General features: G+C 41.5%; 1 protein-coding gene across 2 annotated transcripts in view; it reads right to left on the bottom strand.

Annotated features, from left to right (window-relative positions):
* Positions 1 to 1,328: 1,328 nt before the first annotated feature.
* The window catches only part of NCBP3 (nuclear cap binding subunit 3), a 31,159-nt gene continuing 12,989 nt past the window's right edge, over positions 1,329 to 19,498 (bottom strand). For both annotated transcript variants that reach the window (XM_028534218.2, XM_036033252.1), the window contains exons 4-13: positions 19,008 to 19,133; positions 16,136 to 16,264; positions 15,832 to 15,908; positions 14,980 to 15,088; positions 12,117 to 12,216; positions 11,526 to 11,629; positions 9,480 to 9,771; positions 7,582 to 7,736; positions 3,969 to 4,124; positions 1,329 to 3,058 (exon numbers count right to left, since the gene is read on the bottom strand). In XM_028534218.2, the coding sequence (XP_028390019.1) occupies positions 2,823 to 3,058; positions 3,969 to 4,124; positions 7,582 to 7,736; positions 9,480 to 9,771; positions 11,526 to 11,629; positions 12,117 to 12,216; positions 14,980 to 15,088; positions 15,832 to 15,908; positions 16,136 to 16,264; positions 19,008 to 19,133 (1,484 nt within the window). In that variant the 3' untranslated portion in view covers positions 1,329 to 2,822. The remainder of the gene's footprint in view (positions 3,059 to 3,968; positions 4,125 to 7,581; positions 7,737 to 9,479; positions 9,772 to 11,525; positions 11,630 to 12,116; positions 12,217 to 14,979; positions 15,089 to 15,831; positions 15,909 to 16,135; positions 16,265 to 19,007; positions 19,134 to 19,498) is intronic.

The following is a 19,498-nucleotide window of genomic DNA, read 5'->3' as shown; positions in this document are numbered from 1 at the left end:
CTACGGTGTGCAGAACGGGGAGGGAGAGATGAGGCAGAGACTAGTGAAGAGCCCGCCCCAAGGATGGAGCAGGACAAGGCAGTGGCTGAACTAAGGGGGGGGGTTCATGGGACTGGACTGGACCGGAGGAGGCCAGGGGAAGAGAGGTGACATCCTGTGGAGGGCTCCACAAGTTCCCATGGGTAGCTGACACCTCTCCCGAGGGGAAGAGTGGGAACCAGAAGTGAGGTATCTCATTATCATCAAGCAGCAAAAACATATTTAAACCCCAGTGTGTGCAAACACTAAGAGTATGAAAAGTGCATGGCCCTGCTGCCCACCCCCCCCCAGAGTGCCTAGTGTAAAGCCCACCGAGCTGCCTGCCTGGGGACAATCCCAACTGCCCTGTCGTACTCCCAAACCCCAAAGAAAGGGCCTGAACATGCTGGGCACGCCTGAGACGCTGCAAAATCTGAGTGCCTGAGTGCAGACTGGACAGCAAGAGAGGTGAAGGCCAGCAACTTTCAAAAATCAACTTAAAGTCCTTAAAGAGACCTTTCTGGGCTCTGTGTGTTTATGAGAATTGCCAGGCTAGTAAAATGGGCATTTTTCTTGATTAGATCAAACCCCAGTTCTGACTATCACTGCCCTTCCAGAGTCTTCCCTGGTCGCCAGGAGGCGACTGCTGAGAGCTACAAGGGCATAGGACTAATGGGCCCCAACTACTACTGGGGAACCCAAAGGAGAGCCCAAGAGGGGACATTTTCTGAACTCTAAGGAGACCTTGTCAGTTGGGAACCTGACCACAAAGACTTCTGTCCTACCCAGAGACAGGTATAGGATGGGGTAAGTCCCCATCCACAGCCTCATGCACAGCCTCAGTTGTCTCCTTGACCCTTCCCCTACCTGCAACAGAAACCAGCGCTGGCCAGCTCACTGCAGCCATAACTGTGGCAAAGAGGCAAACACCACTAAACCCACAAACGCAGCCAGACACTCTCGTACCAGCCCACGGATTTGCTAGCTGGAGAAACCAACGCCCAGGCCCACGCAGCAAAGCCAAGGACTGGCATGCAGGTCTCTGACTCTCAGGGCCTTAGGATTCTCACTCGACCAACTCCCCAAACCCACTCAAGAACTTGGCTCTCAGCGGCGTGCTGCAAAGAGCAAGAGGAGCTGAGAAGACGCAGAAACCTTAAGTCTCAACTGTCGGAGACACCTAAACCATCTTTTTCCTAGAGTCTTATTAGGAAGCTGAAACATATCATGGTTATATGCTCTTAATTTTTCTAAAAGAAGAGAAAAAAGTAGGTTAACCAACAAAATAGGGACAACAGAGTTTTTGCAGCTTTCAAGTCTCACAGCCCTTTACTTTATTAACATCAGTGTTCTGCGTTTAACCAACTACCCATGTGACCATTAGTTTAGCTCAGCCCCAGGTAAGGATCTCCAGAATCCAGGGCTGCAGTGGAAACTGAAATGCTCCAGGCAGATGACAATTTATGACACCGCCAAAGGGACAAAGGCTTTTCTATCTCTAACTCCCAAGTTCTGGTGAACTGAAGTGAAACACTGTTTTTAAGTCTGCAGAGGAATGCAAATATTAAATACTTCAAAATAAAAATCAGATAGGAAAACAAAATAATCTATTGCCTTTTTGTGGTTAAAATGATCGGAAAGGAGTTTAAAAATAAATGAACTAAAATTTCTGTAGCTATTATCTTATTTATCAGTTTTGAAGATGTCTTCAGGTGCCAGAACTTGGAGACAGAAAGAAGAACAATGCATTACTTCTAAAGTGATGATAAACAACAGAGCCCCATCTGGGATGGATGGGTCTTTTCCTACAGTGGCCAAAAAGCAAGTTCAACTCTATGTACAACAGACTATACAAGTAGGATCATTTAAAAATAATGAGACTCCTCTCTTTGCCTTCTTCCAAAGTATATAATATATATTTAACAGCACATTAGACACCACTTGAGCTTCCCTTCTAGCCAACAGGAAGTATTTTCACATATAAAAATTAAAAATTTTAACTTTTAAACCATTAATATTTTTAAACATAATACAAACTTAAAAGTTGTTCAACATTACCCCATGACCCCACCCCTGGCACAAAAACAAAAAACAAAAAAAAAACAACCCAAATCCAGAAGTCAATTTTTTGTTCCTAAAAATCCCACAGCACTGAACTTGATCTTCACTTCAAGCTGATTGCTAGCAAGCGGTCCCCAACAGAAATCCCCAGGGAGGAACGGAAGCACGATCGATGCGGAGTCTCTTATCTACCTGGGCAGCACTGGTGCACCTCTGAGGTCAGGTCCATGAGATTCGGCCCCCACACTAGGGTCCTGGAAGGGTGAACTGGCAGCTTCCCTCATCTTCCCCCTTGAAGGCTGTCCAATAAGCACCTGGGAATTGACTTTTCTTGGGAAAAGGGTGCTGGTAACAGCTGTCGGGGCCAAGGCAATAGTGAGAAGTTCAGTTCTCTGCTCTTTGGATGAACTGTGTAAAACATTTCTTTTAAAAGACACAATGTTAAAAATATTAAGAAAATCGTCTACAAAAATCTGGAGGGCTGCCTTCTTCTCAAAGGGTAAAGCTTGTGGGGTGGTAGGAAAAAAATTGAGGGCCCAGAACTATAACTCTGCAGCAAAAGACAGAGCCCTTCAGAACAGGTCACATTCTTAAGAAGTCCTGCTAAAGTAGCAAGAGCTGAGGGTGACTGCAGGAGTAAAAGCAGGAGGGGCACCGGCTCCTGCAGGGGAGGTTCCTACTGTGCGCCCCACCCTGCACAATAATGTCAAGCTTTAGGGCAGCTGCCATCAGCCCCAAGAGCATCAGGATTCTGCCTCCGAACCAGAGCTGCTTTCCCGACTAACTTCAATCTGGAGAGATGGTAAATTATCTAGCCGACTCTTCTTTTGGCGAGATTGTTCTTTCTCCTTAATCAGAGCCCCCCACGCCCTCTGCAGCTCGGAGTCATCTTCCTCAGTGCCAGGAGCCCTATGATCCACTTTCTTCATGTTCTTGTCTTTGGTCTTGGATGCAGATCCCAAGCGAGTCCATAAACTACCTGTTTGAATGAGAAGGCATTTCAGTTCTGGCAGTCAATGCTAAGAGCAGGGTAGTACTGAGGAAGCAGGGGTACTGTCAGCACCTGATGAGCAGAAAACCCTGGGTAGGGGGAGGCCTGAGGCACCTGCAACCACATGTAGCCTTGGGCAGGTAATCTCATTTCCTGGCTGCAATCCCCTGCCTGCACACAGAGGGATCTGGATCCAAGGGGAGATCCTTACAGCTAGGGTACACACACCCCCCACAACACTAGGCACTTCAAAATCACTGGGGAGTCTGTTTATGCTACACCTGCCCCTCCCTGGTGAGACTCACCAGCCTTTGTACAGCTGCATTCTGCCAGGAGTGGGCTATCCCCAGATCATTCCCAGATATAACATTATACAAACAGAGGGGCCTACAACACTGTAAACTCTTAGAGATTCTGCCTACCCTCCATTAATTTTAAAAATATACATTATCAATATCTAATAATAGATAAATATGTATTTAGAATTTCACAGTATGGTCACACTATAAGGCAATTAAGTTTTATTTATAAAGAATTTTTTAAAAAAGAAGAGTTTAACAATGTAGAAAATGACAAAGATAAATGCTATATGCAAAAGTAGGATATGTATATAAACAAAGACTAAGAACAGCATACATGAAACTAAAAACTATCTGTGCTAAACAGAAAGCACTAGGGTGAGTCTCTTGCTATTTTTTAAATTTTCCATACTATTATCATTAGTATCGTTGTCATCGTTGTTGTGGTTATTATTACAATGATTACATGGAAGAAGGAATGTAATTTATTTTTAGCATTTGCTATTTACTGCCTTCTGCTAACAAAGTATTTCCATGCTTTGCCCATTGTACCTGCTCTTACCCAGTTCCCATCACTGTCAGTTTTAAGTGTTACCAACCTGACTTCTTTTCCCGAGTATCAGAATAGAGGCCTTTAGTGTCCTGCCTGGGAACACCTAGCCTACTATGTACATCAGAAAAGGGCTCTCTCCGAACGACAGGGTTACCAGCCTTTTCTGGAGAATGTGGTCTTTTTCCTAACCGCTGGCGTATATCTAGAAAAAGAAAAAAAAAATACTATTGTTACCAGGCGTGTGTGCTTTGCTACCTGTACTGTCACCCTGAGGTCACTATAGAACTTGGTCCAGATCTCCCCGAGTGAGGACAAAGGACATGACACATTCAAGCTTCTAAAAGCCTTCTCTCTCTGCAATCAGTCTGGATTCCTTAGGAAAATTCAGACATAGGGGCTCTTGGGGGAAGGTGGGGGACAAGGGGAATCTCAGCTGACTGCTCCAGAAAGGAATTTCTGAGACAGAATCAACTGTCTTATTTTTTTCTTTTTTAAGTAGAACCAAGCAGACCACGTAATTTACAAACATTTTAGCTAACAAGCAATATTGCAAATTGCTTGGTGGCAGAAGCCAGTCTTTGAACATACAAGAAGTTCTCAATAAACTTACTACACTTAACAACAAATGTAATGCACATGGTGAAAAACAAAGGCTCAAGGGAAGATACCCCAAATCCAATCTATTTTTCCTCTGACTGTGCACACCCCCCCATCTGCCTGCCCTCCTGAGTTCCCTCTAACAACAACAATAAAACCACATTTATCTACCAGCCAAGACATTGTACTGGAGCTCGTACCCGTTTTGCTTACTCGCTCAGAGCTGCATCTCCAGCATCCCAGTCCCTCAGGCCCGGGCCCCCTGGCTTCTCTCCCTTTCCTCCCTCACATCTTGGTGCTGAGTCTTCTTCCTTCACAAGGTTTGACATTCTCATCCATTCTCGTCTCTGCAGTCCCTGACCTAGTTCAGGCCCTTGTTACTTGAATTCTATAAGCTCTTGAGCTCTATACCCCACTGCACTGTGCTCCCAAGTTATCTTTCTAAAATAGATATAGGGTCAGGTTACTTCCTCAAAAACTACATTTGCCAACTGAGATCCTATTCTCTTCCCAAGGCCTCACTCTAAAGCCACTTTCTCTAAGACGCCTTCCATAATTCTGCCGGTAGATCTAGCCTCCCTCTGCTCCTACAGCACACTGCTTACAGAATGATCAGATCACTCCGTCCACTCTGCTTTGGGTGGAATGATCTGAATGTGTGTACTTGTGTGTTTCTCCATCAGAGTTCTATGATGACTTTGCATTCCCTCCAAAGACTTCGAACATCCCCACCACCTAGCCCAGGGCCTGGCCCACAGCAGGCCTAATGGCCAAGTACTTGTTAGGTGGGCATCTAGTTCAAATTCTTAACCATTTCTACAACAGTTTAATTTCTATTACTTTTTTTAAAATATATTTTATTGATTATGCTATTACAGTTGAGCCAATTTTTCTCCTTTTGCTCTCCTCCATTCAGTTTCCCTATTCCCTCCAGCAACCCTCCCTCAGTTCAAGTCCATGGGTCACGCATGTAAGTTATTTGGCTTCTCCATTTCCTACACTATTCTTATCCTCTCTTGGTCTACTTTGTACTACCAATTTATGCTTAATCCCTGCACCATTTCCCCCATTCTCTCCCTTTTCCCTCCTGGCTGATAACCCTCCAAATGAAATCTGTATCTATGACTCTATTTCTGTTCTGATTGTTTGCTTAGTTTTTGTTTCGTTTTTTTTTTAGGTTCAGTTGTTGATAGTTGTGAGTCTGTTGTCATTTTACTGTTCATAGTTTTGATCTTCTTTTTCTTAGATAAGTCCCTTTAACATTTCATATAATAAGGGCTTGGTGATGATGAACTCCTTTAACTTTACCTTAGCTGGGCAGCATTTTATCTGCCCTTCCATTCTAAATGAAAGCTTTGCTGGATAGAGTAATCTGGGATGTAGGTCCCTGCTTTTCATCACTTTGAATACTTCTTGCCAGCTCCTTCTAGCCTGCAAAGTTTCTTTTGAGAAATCAGCTGTCAGTCTTATGGGAAGTTCTTTGTAGGTAGCTCTCTGCTTTTCTCTCACTGCTTTTAAGATTCTCTCTTTATTTTTAACCTTTGGCATTTTAAATATGATGTCTCTTGGTGTATTCCTCTTTGGATCCAACTTGTTTGGAACTCTGTGCTTCTTGGACTTGTATGTCTATTTCCTTCACCAAATTAGGTAAGTTTTCTTTCATTATTTTTTCAAATGTTTTCAATCTTGTGATCTTCCTTTTCTCCTTCTGGCATCCCTATTATTCAGATGTTGGTATGTTTGGAGATATCCCAGAGGCTTCTTAAACTATCCTTATTTTTTAAAAAGCTTTTTTTCTTCTTCCTGTTCTGATAGAACGCTTTTTTCTTCCTTACATTCCAAATCTTTGATTTGATTCTCAGCTTCATCCCCTTCACTGTTGGTTCCCTGTAGATTTTTCTTTACTTCACTTAGTGCAACCTTCATTTCTGCCTGGGTCTATTTTATGCTGTTACCATACTCAACATGTTCTTTGAGCATCCTGATAACCAGTCTTTTGAACTCTACATCTGATAGGAGCATTATCTCCATTTTGCTTAGTTCTTTTTCTGGAGTTTTGTTCTGTTCTTTCACTTGGGCCATATTTCTTTGTCTCCTCAATTTGGCAGCCTCCCTGTGTTTGATTCTGTGTATTAGGTAGAGTAGCTTTGATTCTCTGTTTTAGTAACATGGCCTATTGTAGAAAAGGCCCCTATAAATTGTGTGGGCCAGAGCCTTAGGTAATCACCAGAGTGAGGCAACCTGCTTTACCACTTCATGGCTCTGTGTGGAGGGAGGGCTTGGAGAGAGGACAATGCCACTGCCTGGCTTCTGGAGGTTTGCCCAGGAGGAAGCTGTTTCCCAGCACTTGCCCTGTTTCCAGTCTCTTCACTTTCTCCCTGTATGTGACTGGTGCCCTTCCAGCTGTTACCCTGGTGCTGGACCCCAGAGTGGGTGGGTCTGAGTAAGTCCTAAATCCGTGTGGGCCCTTTAAGAGGAGTCTCCTGAAAATTTGGCAGTTTCTTCCGCCAACCCAATCCCCACTGGTTTTTAAAGCCAGAAGTTATGGGGATTTATCTTCCTGGCACTGGAACCCTGGGCTGTGTGGTCTGGCCTGGGGCTGGGATCACTTACTCCTGAGGTATCCCTCCCAATTTTTCTCCACCCCTTGTGAATGTGGGACCACCCATTCCCCCACTTCCCCAGGCCACACTGCCCTTCCTACCTACCTGTCTGCACGAATGTGGCTTCTTTATATCCTTGGTTGTCAGATTTCTGATTTTCTGATGGTCCTGGGTGATATTCGTTTTGTGGTCTAGTTGTAATTTTTTTCTGTAGTTGTGCAAGGAGGTGAAGCATGTTTACCTAGGCCACCATCTTGACTGGGAGTCTATCTAATTTCTATTACTCTTACGGTTATTTTTCACGTCCTGAAGTCCAATGCTTAACTCAAAATTTAGAAGCAATGAACCAAAACAACTAAATAGGTCCACGAACAGCAACATTTTATCTAAAAACCTGTCCCTGCCCCAGTTTGCTTTGTGGAGCTCAGAGGGAAGCCCAGAAACACAGCTGGACAATACCTGATTTAGTGCTGCTGCCCGATGGCCGTGGGCGCGTGTGCTGACGTTTTTCATCTAATAAATGCCGGACATCTACAAATTTCTCAGGCGGTAATTTGTTACCGATTCGGTTTTTGATATTGCTTGTGGATACAGTATCTGACCTCATGGAGTTCCTTAAAAAATAGGGCACAGTTAATCGACTTCAACTTTGGGACAATGCCCACATAATAATTTTATACTTCTGAGGAAACAATTTAAAAAACCCAATCTAAAATAGCCAATATTCATTCACACCAATAATTATTTGTTTACAAAAATCACGATCAGCCTGTTGTAAAGAGAGCAGCCAGAGTGGGCAGATTCCTGAGTTTTCCAGGGTGGCTTTTACACACGGTATCTGTAAAGCTATCACAGAGCACATAACTGGGAGTCCCCTTACCCTGAGACACATGTTAAGGTAGAGGCCAGTAAAGGGCTTGAGGCCACTGCTCACTCAGGCTGTGATTTGGCTGGAGTGAAGATACAAGAGTCTACAACCCCATTCTTTAAAGAGTTGACTCCTCTGTCAGAGAGATCTGCTACCATTCTAGGGATCAGCATTATTTTGGCAGCATTTACCACTATAAAGTTCTGTGAAAATTGAAAATAAGTATGTCACAAAGCCTTACAAACCAGCTTGAATGTTTTTTCCCCTTTCCCCAAATACACCGCCATGAACACTTAAAGAGAGCATCCCTAGATTCCCGTCCTTTGAGTTGTGCATATGCCAGCTGCCCTCAGGATTCTGCTCATCCCTACCAGTCATCACAAAAATGTATACTAACGTAACTATTTTTTTTGTCCATGAAATTAGCAAAAATTGGAAAGTGACAGTACCTAACACTGGTGAGTATATGAGTAATAGGTGGCAATGTGAGTGAATAAAATCTTTCTGGAATGAAATTTAGCAATACCACATTAAAAAAAATTTTTTTAATCCTCACCCAAAGATATGTTCACTGATTTTAGAGAGAAAGAAAGGGGGAGAGAGGGAGGCATGGAGGGAAGAAGGAGGAGGGAAAGGGAGAGGAGGGGGTAGAGAGAGAGAAACTTTAAAGTGAGAGAAACATCAATTGGTTGCCTCCTATACATGCCCCAATCAGGGATCAAACCTACAACCTAGGTATGTGCCCTGACCAGGGATGGAACCCACAACCTTTTGGTATACGAGACAATGTTCCAACCAACTGAGCCACTCGGCTAGGACAGCAATACCACATTTTAAAACATGTATATTTTTCATGTAGTCAATGGAATTCAAAGAATTTATCTATTAATGTGATAGTAAAAAAAGAGAAACCTAAATGTCTATAAATAAGAGATTAGGTTAAATCAGGGTTATGAAACTCATTTTCACCGGGGGCCCCATCAGCCTTGCGGTTGCCTTCAATGGGCTGAATGTAATTTTTAGAACTGTATAAATGTAACTACTCCTTAACAGTTAAGCGAGAGCTCAGTGCTGCCACCAGGTAGAATCAAGGAGGGCCAGATTCAGCCCTCGGACCTTGTGTTTGCCACCTGTGGGTTAAATAAACCATGATACTTTCAAATGATGGACTACATACAGTTGAAAAGATAGTAGATGTCTACAATATGTTAAATGGAAAAAGCATACAGCAAAACGATATAAATAGCATAACTTCATTTTTGTACAAATATATCTATAACCTCTCCAAGTGTTGTATATATGCATAAGACTAGCAGGAAGGTTATTCACTCAATTGCTAACAGTCCCTATCATAGGAGAGGATGATACAGGTGATTTTCACTTTTTACATTGTCTATAACAAGGATCTCTTCTTATATACTTTAAGGAAAAAATGAATAGTTTAACAAACTAAAAGCAAGCACTGATGAACATAAAAAAATAATTTTACCTTATATTTTTCAACTGAGATTCCACTTCATCAGCATACATAGTCATTTTCATGCTTTTCTTTGGTGAAGGAGTAGAAATCATTTTCAATTCTAGATCATAGTCCATTTCATCAGAGTCTGAGCTGCTGGCACTGGACCGCCTGGATGTGCTTCGCTCCCGGGTCTGCTTGAGAGCTGGGAGCTCCTCATGGTACTCCACCACCACCCTGTCATCTGCATCCATGTCCTGGTCTTCCTCTTCCTCCTCTTCCTCCTCCTCTTCAATGGGTTCCTCAGGGACATTCACTAGTCCTAAGGAATTTAACCAAAAAGACCATTAGGAAGAGTACTGACAAGTCTAATTTTCTATTCACTTCAATGACCTTTTTAAAAGAAGAGGTTCCCATGCCCAAGATTTTATTAAAGCATTATCTGTAACAGTGCCAATCTGGTTACCATTCTGATACCTACAACAGCAGAATGGCTAGGTAAAGTATGATCTAGCAGCCTATGGAAAATTATAAAATTATCTAAAATACAGTCAACTGTCACTCTTCATAGACTCTATTTTCGCAAATCCACCCAACTTATTTCTAACTCGCAGTGCTTTCATGTGCAGAGTGGTAAAAAACCAGCTACCACACACGCACATTCCCAGCTGAGGTCACAGAAGGCCCTGCTCTGCCTCCTCGTTTCATCTCTCACACGGTATGTAAGTACCCTCTGTGCAGTCTACTGCGTGCCATGTTTTCCACATTTCTGTGGCTTTTCTTGGCGAGTTCACTGTTCAGTAATGCCAAAGCCGTCCACTGTTCCTAAGTGCAAAGACAATGTGATGAACCTTAAGGGGAAAATGTGTGCATCAGGTAAGCTTTGTTCAGACATGAGTTAAAATGCTGTTGACAGCCTGTGAATCCATGTTAGTAAATGTACTAAATATATGTGTTAAAATAAGGTGTCTTTAAACAGAAATAAACATCACATAAGGTTTATATATTGGTCAGCTGACAAAAATGGTATGACTAGATCCTTCAATGATCCTGGTGACTTTACAGACCATAACCACCAGAAATAATGAAAATCAACTATAATTTTAATTCATGAAAAACCGCTTAGAAATAGTTGAAGCAGATATAAAAGATATGTTCACAAAAATTATAATATTTATTATGAAAAGAAATGAATAGGAAAAACATAAAATGAAGTCAGTGTTACATTAGAGTCCTAGAATTAAGGGAAATCTTTCTAATTTTTTTAATATGAATATAAAGATTGCATAATAAAAGTATTTTAGTAACTGACACTGGAGAAGTGTAACTGTATAAGATGCAAATTTCAAATATACAATTTTTGATGTACACATTAACTAAAAAGGTATAGGTTTTACCTCTCCCTATTACAATGATAAATGTATATGCATGTTATTCCATGTTTGTATGCTGACTTAACTAGTCCTATAAAGCATGTAGAAGATCCCACAGATTAGGTTCAAAATAAAAACAAATCTTTATAAAACATAATGAAAATAGTTCTTCTATAATAAGCACAGGAAGGAAGGGAGGGAGGGAGGGGGAGGGGGAGGGAGGGGAGGGGAGGGGAGGGGAGGAGAGGCAAAGACCCGAGTGATAACATCCCACTTTTTGGAGACATTCGTGTGCACAAGCCAATAAGCATAAAACACTATGCATAGCAGCCTATTTTCATTTTCAGATAAAGGAACAATAAAATCAGTTCATCTGATAAAATATTTTTTAAAGAACTTTTCATGCAGTTTTAGACATAAATAGTAGGAACAATTAGATTCTTAATAATAGTTTTATTTTCATTTTCCCTATGTCACATTTGGACTTTTTTTGTTAGAACAGCTTTTATAAAATCGCTTGACCTCTTTGTATGGACAATTTAAAATTAACTGTGACTTGACTTACTTTCCTATATGTTGGCAGAGGGTGAGGGCAAGGAAGAGAGGATGATAAAGTTTGGAACCTTAAAAGACTGTATTAAGAATAAAAATATGATTTCGGGAGCCAAACATGTGTCTACCCAAGAGCTGAGCAGGCAACTACCGGAATGTCGGTGTTTATAGGACGTCAAGCCAACATCATCCCCAATCAGGGCTCTCTTCTTGATCACATCCCGCTGAATGCGACGGGAATGATATCTTCGCTTCCTGCAACATTGCCAAAATAAGCACAAAATCAAAGACCACCAGGAAGGACCTTGAAACCCACTGATTAATTCAACTACACGCTGACATAATGTCAGGTGTTGAGACAGAGACATCTGAAATAAAACTGAAACTCAGCATTCTAAGACCGTTTACCACAGTTAAGAATCTTACACTCGGCTCTCGCCAAGTAGCTCAGTTGGTTAAAGGGTTGTCCTGATAGGCATACCAAGGTGGGTTCAATTCCCGGCCAGGGCACACACAAGAATCAACACACAAGAATGCATAAATAAGTAGAATAACAAATCGATGTTTCTCTCTCTCCCTTTCTCTCCCTCTCTAAAAAATCAGTACAAAAAGCAAAAGAATCTTGTACTCCTCCCCCTTGTCTTCCCTTTGAGTCCACACATCGTGTTGACATGGCACTGCAGAATACCCACTAAGGAATTAAGAAAAGTTTAACTATGTTATTTCACACTTCTGGACTCACCAAGAATTACTAAGAATTCCTTTCATGCCTCCGTAATTTGGATTCCCATATTTCATGTAATATTGACTTCTTCTGGCTGCTCCAAGTTCCTTTTTGTCATCTAAAAATTAATTACAAGAGTTACCTAGGATTTCTTGTGAGCATGAAAACAACGAGGAATAGTTTAAAACAAACAAAAGACTGTGTTTTCATAGCTGGGATCAGATCAGCACATTCACTCTCTGTGCCCACTAAGTGCAAGGGATGGAACAAAACAGATGAATGAGGTGAAGCTGCCGTTAAGGAGCTGACTTCATAGAGGAAATACTACTAGGAAAACCTAATAATACAATATACAAGGTTCTAAGAAGCATGAAAGAGCTTCGGTCATTACATGTGCTCAAGAATTAAAGAAGGCTTTTTAGGAGAGGAAGTATTTTCACTGCCCTCTAAAAGGTGACCTTCATTTTGGAATGACAATACTCCAACAATACAGAATTGGATTTAAAGAAACAGACTATACATAATTCCATATATTTGATAAACCATTTTTTCCAGTTTATTATGATTTTCTCAAAATGTCTTAAAGAAAACAACATGATACCATATACCTAGAATATACTCAAATAACCACTCAAATGAGTCAATGCAGGAAAGATCCCCATGTTAAGTTAAAATGCCAATTAGCCTTGGCTGAGTGGCTCAGCTGGTTGGAGCATCAACCTGCACAACAAAAGGCTTCGAGTTCAGTCCCTGGTCATACTCGTATGGGATGCAACCAATCAATGTTTCTTCTCACGTCAATGTTTCTCTCTCTCTAAAACAAAATCAATAAGCATATCCTTGCGTGAGGACTTGTAAAAAAAATGCCAGTTAACAGGAAGGAAAGGTGGTCAGTGATGACACATACTTTTCATAATTTAAAGGACTTTGACAACTCCTTGGGCACTCACTGATGGCAGAGGAGGAGAAACCCCAATGTGAAGGTATCAGTGCTACGGGGAAACTTAGCAGCACAACTAGGATGTGCCCCTAGAAAAAACATGCCCAAGGAGAAATGGCTGGTTCCAGAGCTGAGGAAGGGAAAACACAAACTGAGCCTGGAAAAACAAGATGTTTTGGCGTGCCATAAAGAAAGTGATCTAAGGATGATGGAGACATGTCTAAAGCTCACTGGTGAAACGGGCTCCACTGGGCAAACCGAAGACGATTTGTGAGTCAAAACAATGATAGCAATGTATGATAACCCACTGAATAAACTCCACGACTCTCAACAGATATAAGTAAATAACTAAATGGATAAAAGGGAAAGGTATTCCTTACAGCAGACTGCCAACTAATAAAGAAATGATAGAGTTAAAAAGTCAGTGGGTGCTAAAGCTACTGAGTGAAAGTTGGATGAGCAACAGACTACTTACATAATCGATTTCAAAGTATCTTCCCACAAATTTTGAAATTACAAATGAAAAAATATAAACTTCACAGTATAGAGAAACCTGGTAATCATCACCCAAAGCAAGTGATAAGTTAACCCCAGCAATGGGACAAATAAATATCACGTGCCCCGATCTGGTGCACAGAAAACAACACAACATCACTTCTGTGGCAATGCCTAAATTGCCCAACCCAAATTTAATAAGGAAGAGACATGAGACATGCCCACACTAAAGAGCACTCTATAAAATGATTAGCCTCACTGTTTAAAAAATGGTTCAGTTGAGGAAAACAAAGCAGAGGGGTGGTTCCAGATTCAGGGCGACTAAAGAGATATGGCATACTTCAGTGCTGAGTCCTGAAGTGGATCCAGTTTAGTGGGGGAGAAGTATAAAGGAAAATCCAAATTTATTTGAAAACTATCATCATCATCAAGAAGTGCTACACATGCCACTCACAGTGTCAGATAGTTTTAATATACAGGGTAGGGGATTCTTGGAACAACTGATATAATCCTAATGTAGACTATGGATTGTGTAACAGTGTTGTATTACTGTTAAATTCCTGATTTTGATAACTTGTGCTGTGTATACGACAAGGTCCTCATTCTTCAGAAACACACTGAAGCATTCAAGAGTGAAGGACTGTCACCTCTAACCCACTCAAGAAACCGTGTGTGTGTGTTTAACGTGCACCAAAAATCACCGCACATAAAAAGCCTTACAAATTATCAGAGACTTGATTTAATTCCTTAGAGAATGAGAGCTGAATGGTACTATGAGCAATGTCCAGGAGGATATTGCTGTGACACAGAAAAATAAACAATTTTACTTTCCAGCAGTGATGACCTCCCCACAACAACACGCCTCTCACAAAGGATCTCCTTCATCCCTCTCCAGAGAGAAGAGGAAACACAAGAAGGGCCTGGTGCAGACGCCCGTTCCTACTCCATGGGTGTGAAGTGCCCAGGATGCTGTAAAATCACCACCGTCTTTAGCCAGCACAAAGGGTAGTTTTGTGTGCTGGCTGCTCCGCCTACAGGACAAACCAGGCTGCAGAAGGAGGCAGCACTAAGATCGCCCCGAATCAAGATGAGTAGGGAACCATCCCAATAAACACATTTTGGATACAAAAGAAAATACACAATCTTAAAAGGTTTTCATAGTTCAGATGATACATTGGCTCAAAAGCACACGGGTCAAACCAGCTTTCACAGGAACTAACTTACTTTAGCCAGAAATCAAAAAAGGGTACAAATAGTTAATATTCACATTCAAAGTCAGAAATTGCAACTCAGGCAGTCAGCCATCGTTTCATAAGCACAAAATATTATAGTCTGAAGGGACTTGGAGATTATTTGATCTAACTTCTGATTCAAAAGAGAAGGATGTCACTCAGTAATAAACCACTTTGAGTAAAAATAAAAATCAATACCAAATATTGTATTTACCTTTTGTAGCAAATCTCATGAATAACCTATTTCCTTTAGCAAGTTTGTTAGCTGGACGAAGATCGTTTCTTAGCAGAGACTCTTCTTCTACCTGAGATAATGTGTCCAACTTAAGAAAAAAAGAGTATTTCAATATAAGCATTAAAGCCATTGTCGCCTTTCCTCAGTAGCAAAGCTACCACAGGTAAAGAAAGCATTCTGCCTTTAACAATACTCATCGGTATCGCGGCACTAGTTCTCTGTGGAATTTCTAAGTCAGAGGTGACCACCTTGTCAAAGAAACAATGGTCTCCACCATTCTCTATCCACTTACCCTTCTTAATTTTCTTCACTGCACTTATCACTTCCTGACATTACATATCTGTGTATCTGTGTACTGTCTGGCTTCCCCACTAGAATGTAGGCTCCAAGAGGGCAAAGACTTTGTTCTGCTTGACGCTATATCCCCAGCACCTAGAATCTGGTATATAGTAAGCACTCAATGCATATTTTTTAAATTAATACACTTCAATTTTCCCAACAATAGTACATAATCCATCAGGAAACATGCCATCACTTGCTTTTTCTTAATTTTACTGATTAGATAACACTTCAAAATATTTCTCTATAAAACCGTTTTATTTTATAGAAAATGATTGCTTCTCTGAGTGAGTACTGTTCTAAGACCTCAAGATGAATCATTCATTCCAGTCACACAAACTTAAAGGCCAAGGGCCTGGTGCACCCTCAAAAGGTCTAATGGTGAGAGCCAGAGGAAGAACACAACTTACTAAGTCGTTAAGCCTTAAATAAAAAGAGAGTGAGCAGTTTTTTACAGTAAAACCTTACATATATCTTTCCCCTCTGACTAACCTCTACATCGCTTGAGTTTTCATCTTCAACTTCCCCTTCTTCAGCCTCATCATCATCTGAACTGTCTTCCTGCTTGCCTAAAATGGAATGTGAGAGACGAGATGAACTTTAATGTAACTCCATCTCATACCACTTAAAAGTCCAGTTATTTTCTCCTTCTACTTACTGTTGATCCAAAACATCACGGCCTATTTCAGAAATGACTGCTGAGGGGATGCTATGCAACTCTTTGCACAGAAACCCAAGCCGACTGAGTAAATAACAGGACTTTCAGCCCCAAAGTCCCTCCTTTGTGTTCAGTTACCTTTTTTGCTTTTCTCAGATGACTTGTCCTCATTGGCATCCCTGCCTCTTATCTTATCCAGGTCTGGCAGAGAACTCATATTGATAAGGGCTCGTGTGGCTGTCATTTCATCCAGCCAAACCACATTGCCTAAAATAAAATGTAAAATAAAACACTGCATCACATCCGAATGGTTAAGTTTCTTGAGAACAGAAACTGCATCCTATTCATTATTACAGCCTCGTCTAGGTACAAATTGATTATCAGTAAATGTACAGACCAACTAATGAAAAGAATAGAAAGTAGTAGTAAAAACTCTTTGATGAAATTAGTCTAGAACTACATTCTGAAACTGAGTTCCACAAAATAATGGTCAAAGATTCCATGAAAAAACATTTGTATATTAAAAATGCCTGGCACACAGTGAGTGCTTTGTGTTAGTTCTTGATGAGGATGACAATGAAAATTATCAAATAAATTTGGATTATCCTTTATGCCACTGCCCCTACAGGGAAGCCCCATGATGCTGCTTATCATCCAGATGTGCTTCCGATGATGTCCCCACTGATGCTGGCATCATCATGGGACACACTGCACAACGGGGGCGTAACAGGCACTGGGCTCTGTAGCAACTAATCGAATCTTCTTCAAGGAAGAGAATTTAGCAAGAAAAAAGTTTTGAGAAGTCTTACATAAAAGAAACCCCTCGAACTATTTAAAATGGCATTTATATCTCAGTTTGGGAAATGAAGGTCTTAAGAATCTCACCTTTGTTACTGATATGCCATGTGGCCTTGGGCAAACAATCTCCCTTCTGTTTCCCCGTTTCTGATGCACAATGTGAGATGGTTGGACTAGATATTTCTAAGGGTTGCTCCAATTATAATACCCCTTACCTAGTTTTAACGACTTAAACAAGCAGTTAACAAACTATGACCTGCAGGCTAAATCCAGCCCATCATCTGTCATTTATTTATTTGTTTATTTATATTTGCACCAGCTTTATTTAGGTATAGTTACTGTACAATAAACCACATCCACTTCCTGTTTGTATAAATAAAGTTCTATGGAAAACAGGCTCATTCAATTACATATTGTCCGTGGCTGCTTTCATGCAATTATGGCAGAGCTGAATAAATGTGACAGAGACTACAGACCTACAAAGCCTAAAATATTTACCACCCAGTACTTTATTAAAAAAAAGTTAGGTGACCCCTGATTTGGATGATGTAAACTAAGGGAAAAGAAAAAAGGAGAGAAATTGTTCACTCAGTCATGTGTCTTCTTCTTTCAGTGAAAACACTGAATCAACATCTTCCAAAGAAAGCAGCCAGAAAAACCAGGCTGCTACATACAGGGCACAACCTAGTAGGTCAGCAAGCTGGCAGTAAGTAAAGCCAGACTAGAAGTGAGTCAAGGCAAAAAGCCAACCAACTTTGCTTCTGGATACAACTCCACATCAAGGTGATGATGCTTCGGGGATTCCAGCCAGTCCCCACACTGGAAGAATCACAGCACAGGCTCTCTGTTCCAGTCTCAGGCCCCATTCCCTTGTCTCTCTTAGATCAGAGACTTCCACACCCTATATAGGCAGGGACCACATCCTGGCCAGCAGGAAGCAGTTACTGAAGACCTATCGCCCTCCCTCATCCCTAAAAAATTTCAGAGGTGGAAGTCTCTGAAGGGGGAACAAGACAGGCTAGTAAGCCAGGACAACTGGAATAAAGAAACTAAAACAGGCAGTTAAATGGCCATGCAGTTTACAGCCATCTTCCCCAACCAAGGACACTTAAGTGTAAATGGTTTGCACTTCTCCTCCCTAATCAGAGGGTAAATAGCTTAAGTCACCCTCCTCAAGGAGATAAAGAGCAGAAAGCCAGTTAGTGTCATTCGTGCCAACCGCATCCAAGGTCAGGCACAGGCAGGAGAATAAATCTCATTTTGGCACATCAACATAAAGCTGACAAATATTCTATTGAGATCCTCCCATAAGACCTTTCCTAAACTCCTGTCTACTAATAAAACCCTCAAGACCAAGGGCCCAGAGCATACTCTCAATCTCCCTCTTCCTCTCAGGGAGCATGCTGCGCCTTTCCCTCCCCTGCTTCTTCCCCACAGGGGCATGAGCTTTGCCTTTCCCTTTCCTAAGCTCCAAGGCCCTTCCTCTGTCTCTGTAGCTTGTTTCCTGAGCCCATGCGGCCCAGCTGGCTCACTTGTACTACCCTTTGTAACTTTCTAAATAAACTCATAATTTAAAAAAAAAAACAGCAAGAAGCCAGCAGAGTGGCCACTGGAGGTCAGGACAGACTTGCAGTGCAGAGGCAAGTTAAAAATTACAGTTGGTTCACAGGTTAAACAGCTCACAAGTTAGTGCAAGCAGGAGCAATTCCAGAAAACACAGTCCAAAACAAGCAGAGACGCGAGGTCTGGTACAGTGCCAGAGGGTTCTGACACATTTCCAGGTTAAAGACACTGAGGCAGAGCCAGCTCTCTGCATGACTGTATGGCAAGTTGCAGTGACAAATCCTAAAGCCCTGAAAATGCAATCCTCAGCCCAAGTCTATACAGCTGGATCCACCCCTTTGTTGGGGATTGTGGGGGTTAAAAGAGGCCTCAGTTGTGTACGCCGGAATCAGATGCCAGCAACCAGCTTCCTAAGCCCTGGTCCCCACCCCTGAGCTGACTTGGAATACTCATGGGGTATAATCTGGTAAACTGGTTAATGCATCTGGTTCTCATCAATGGGCATTTTTTTTTTTCCTCTCCTAAGCTAAGGCAGAGGTTAGGCATAAACAAGTAGTCTGGGCCATAACTGTTCACCATCTGAGATGGCAAGAACACTTTTAAATTAATAAACAAAAGTATATTCAACAGAAAATTTGGCTGTACTTACAGGAGGTATCATCCAACCATTCGATGTGAGCCGGAGGATATTCTTTAAAATAGGAAAAGATATCCTGGGTACTCATTTCATCTACTCCGCAGATGTAGATGGTCTCCAGTCTCACTTTGGGGATTGCTAGGAAAGCAGGACACAGAAAAGATGACAAGATGTCCCCACCCACTACTGCACGTCTCACCAGTACCCCCTTGCACAGCTCAGATCACATGCACTTAGGAAAGAAATATGCCAAAATAGATGACATTTATTTCAAAAAAAAAAAAAAGATATGACAGCAAGGTACGCACTATTTTAATTTTTACCACAGACCAAACAGCATTAAACAAATGACTTAATTCAGGGCAGGCACTTTGGCTGAGAATAAAATACACAATATCTCTCCCCCACTTAGCCTGCAGTAATTAAAGCAATACCAAATTCAACAGTATGATTCATTAAACTTGACAAGCTGATTCTAAAATGTTTAAATGTGTATCAAAGAA

This window comes from Phyllostomus discolor, chromosome 8 (assembly GCF_004126475.2).
Source record: "Phyllostomus discolor isolate MPI-MPIP mPhyDis1 chromosome 8, mPhyDis1.pri.v3, whole genome shotgun sequence".
Lineage (NCBI taxonomy): Eukaryota > Metazoa > Chordata > Mammalia > Chiroptera > Phyllostomidae > Phyllostomus > Phyllostomus discolor.
This window is presented reverse-complemented; position numbering and strand designations above follow the sequence as displayed.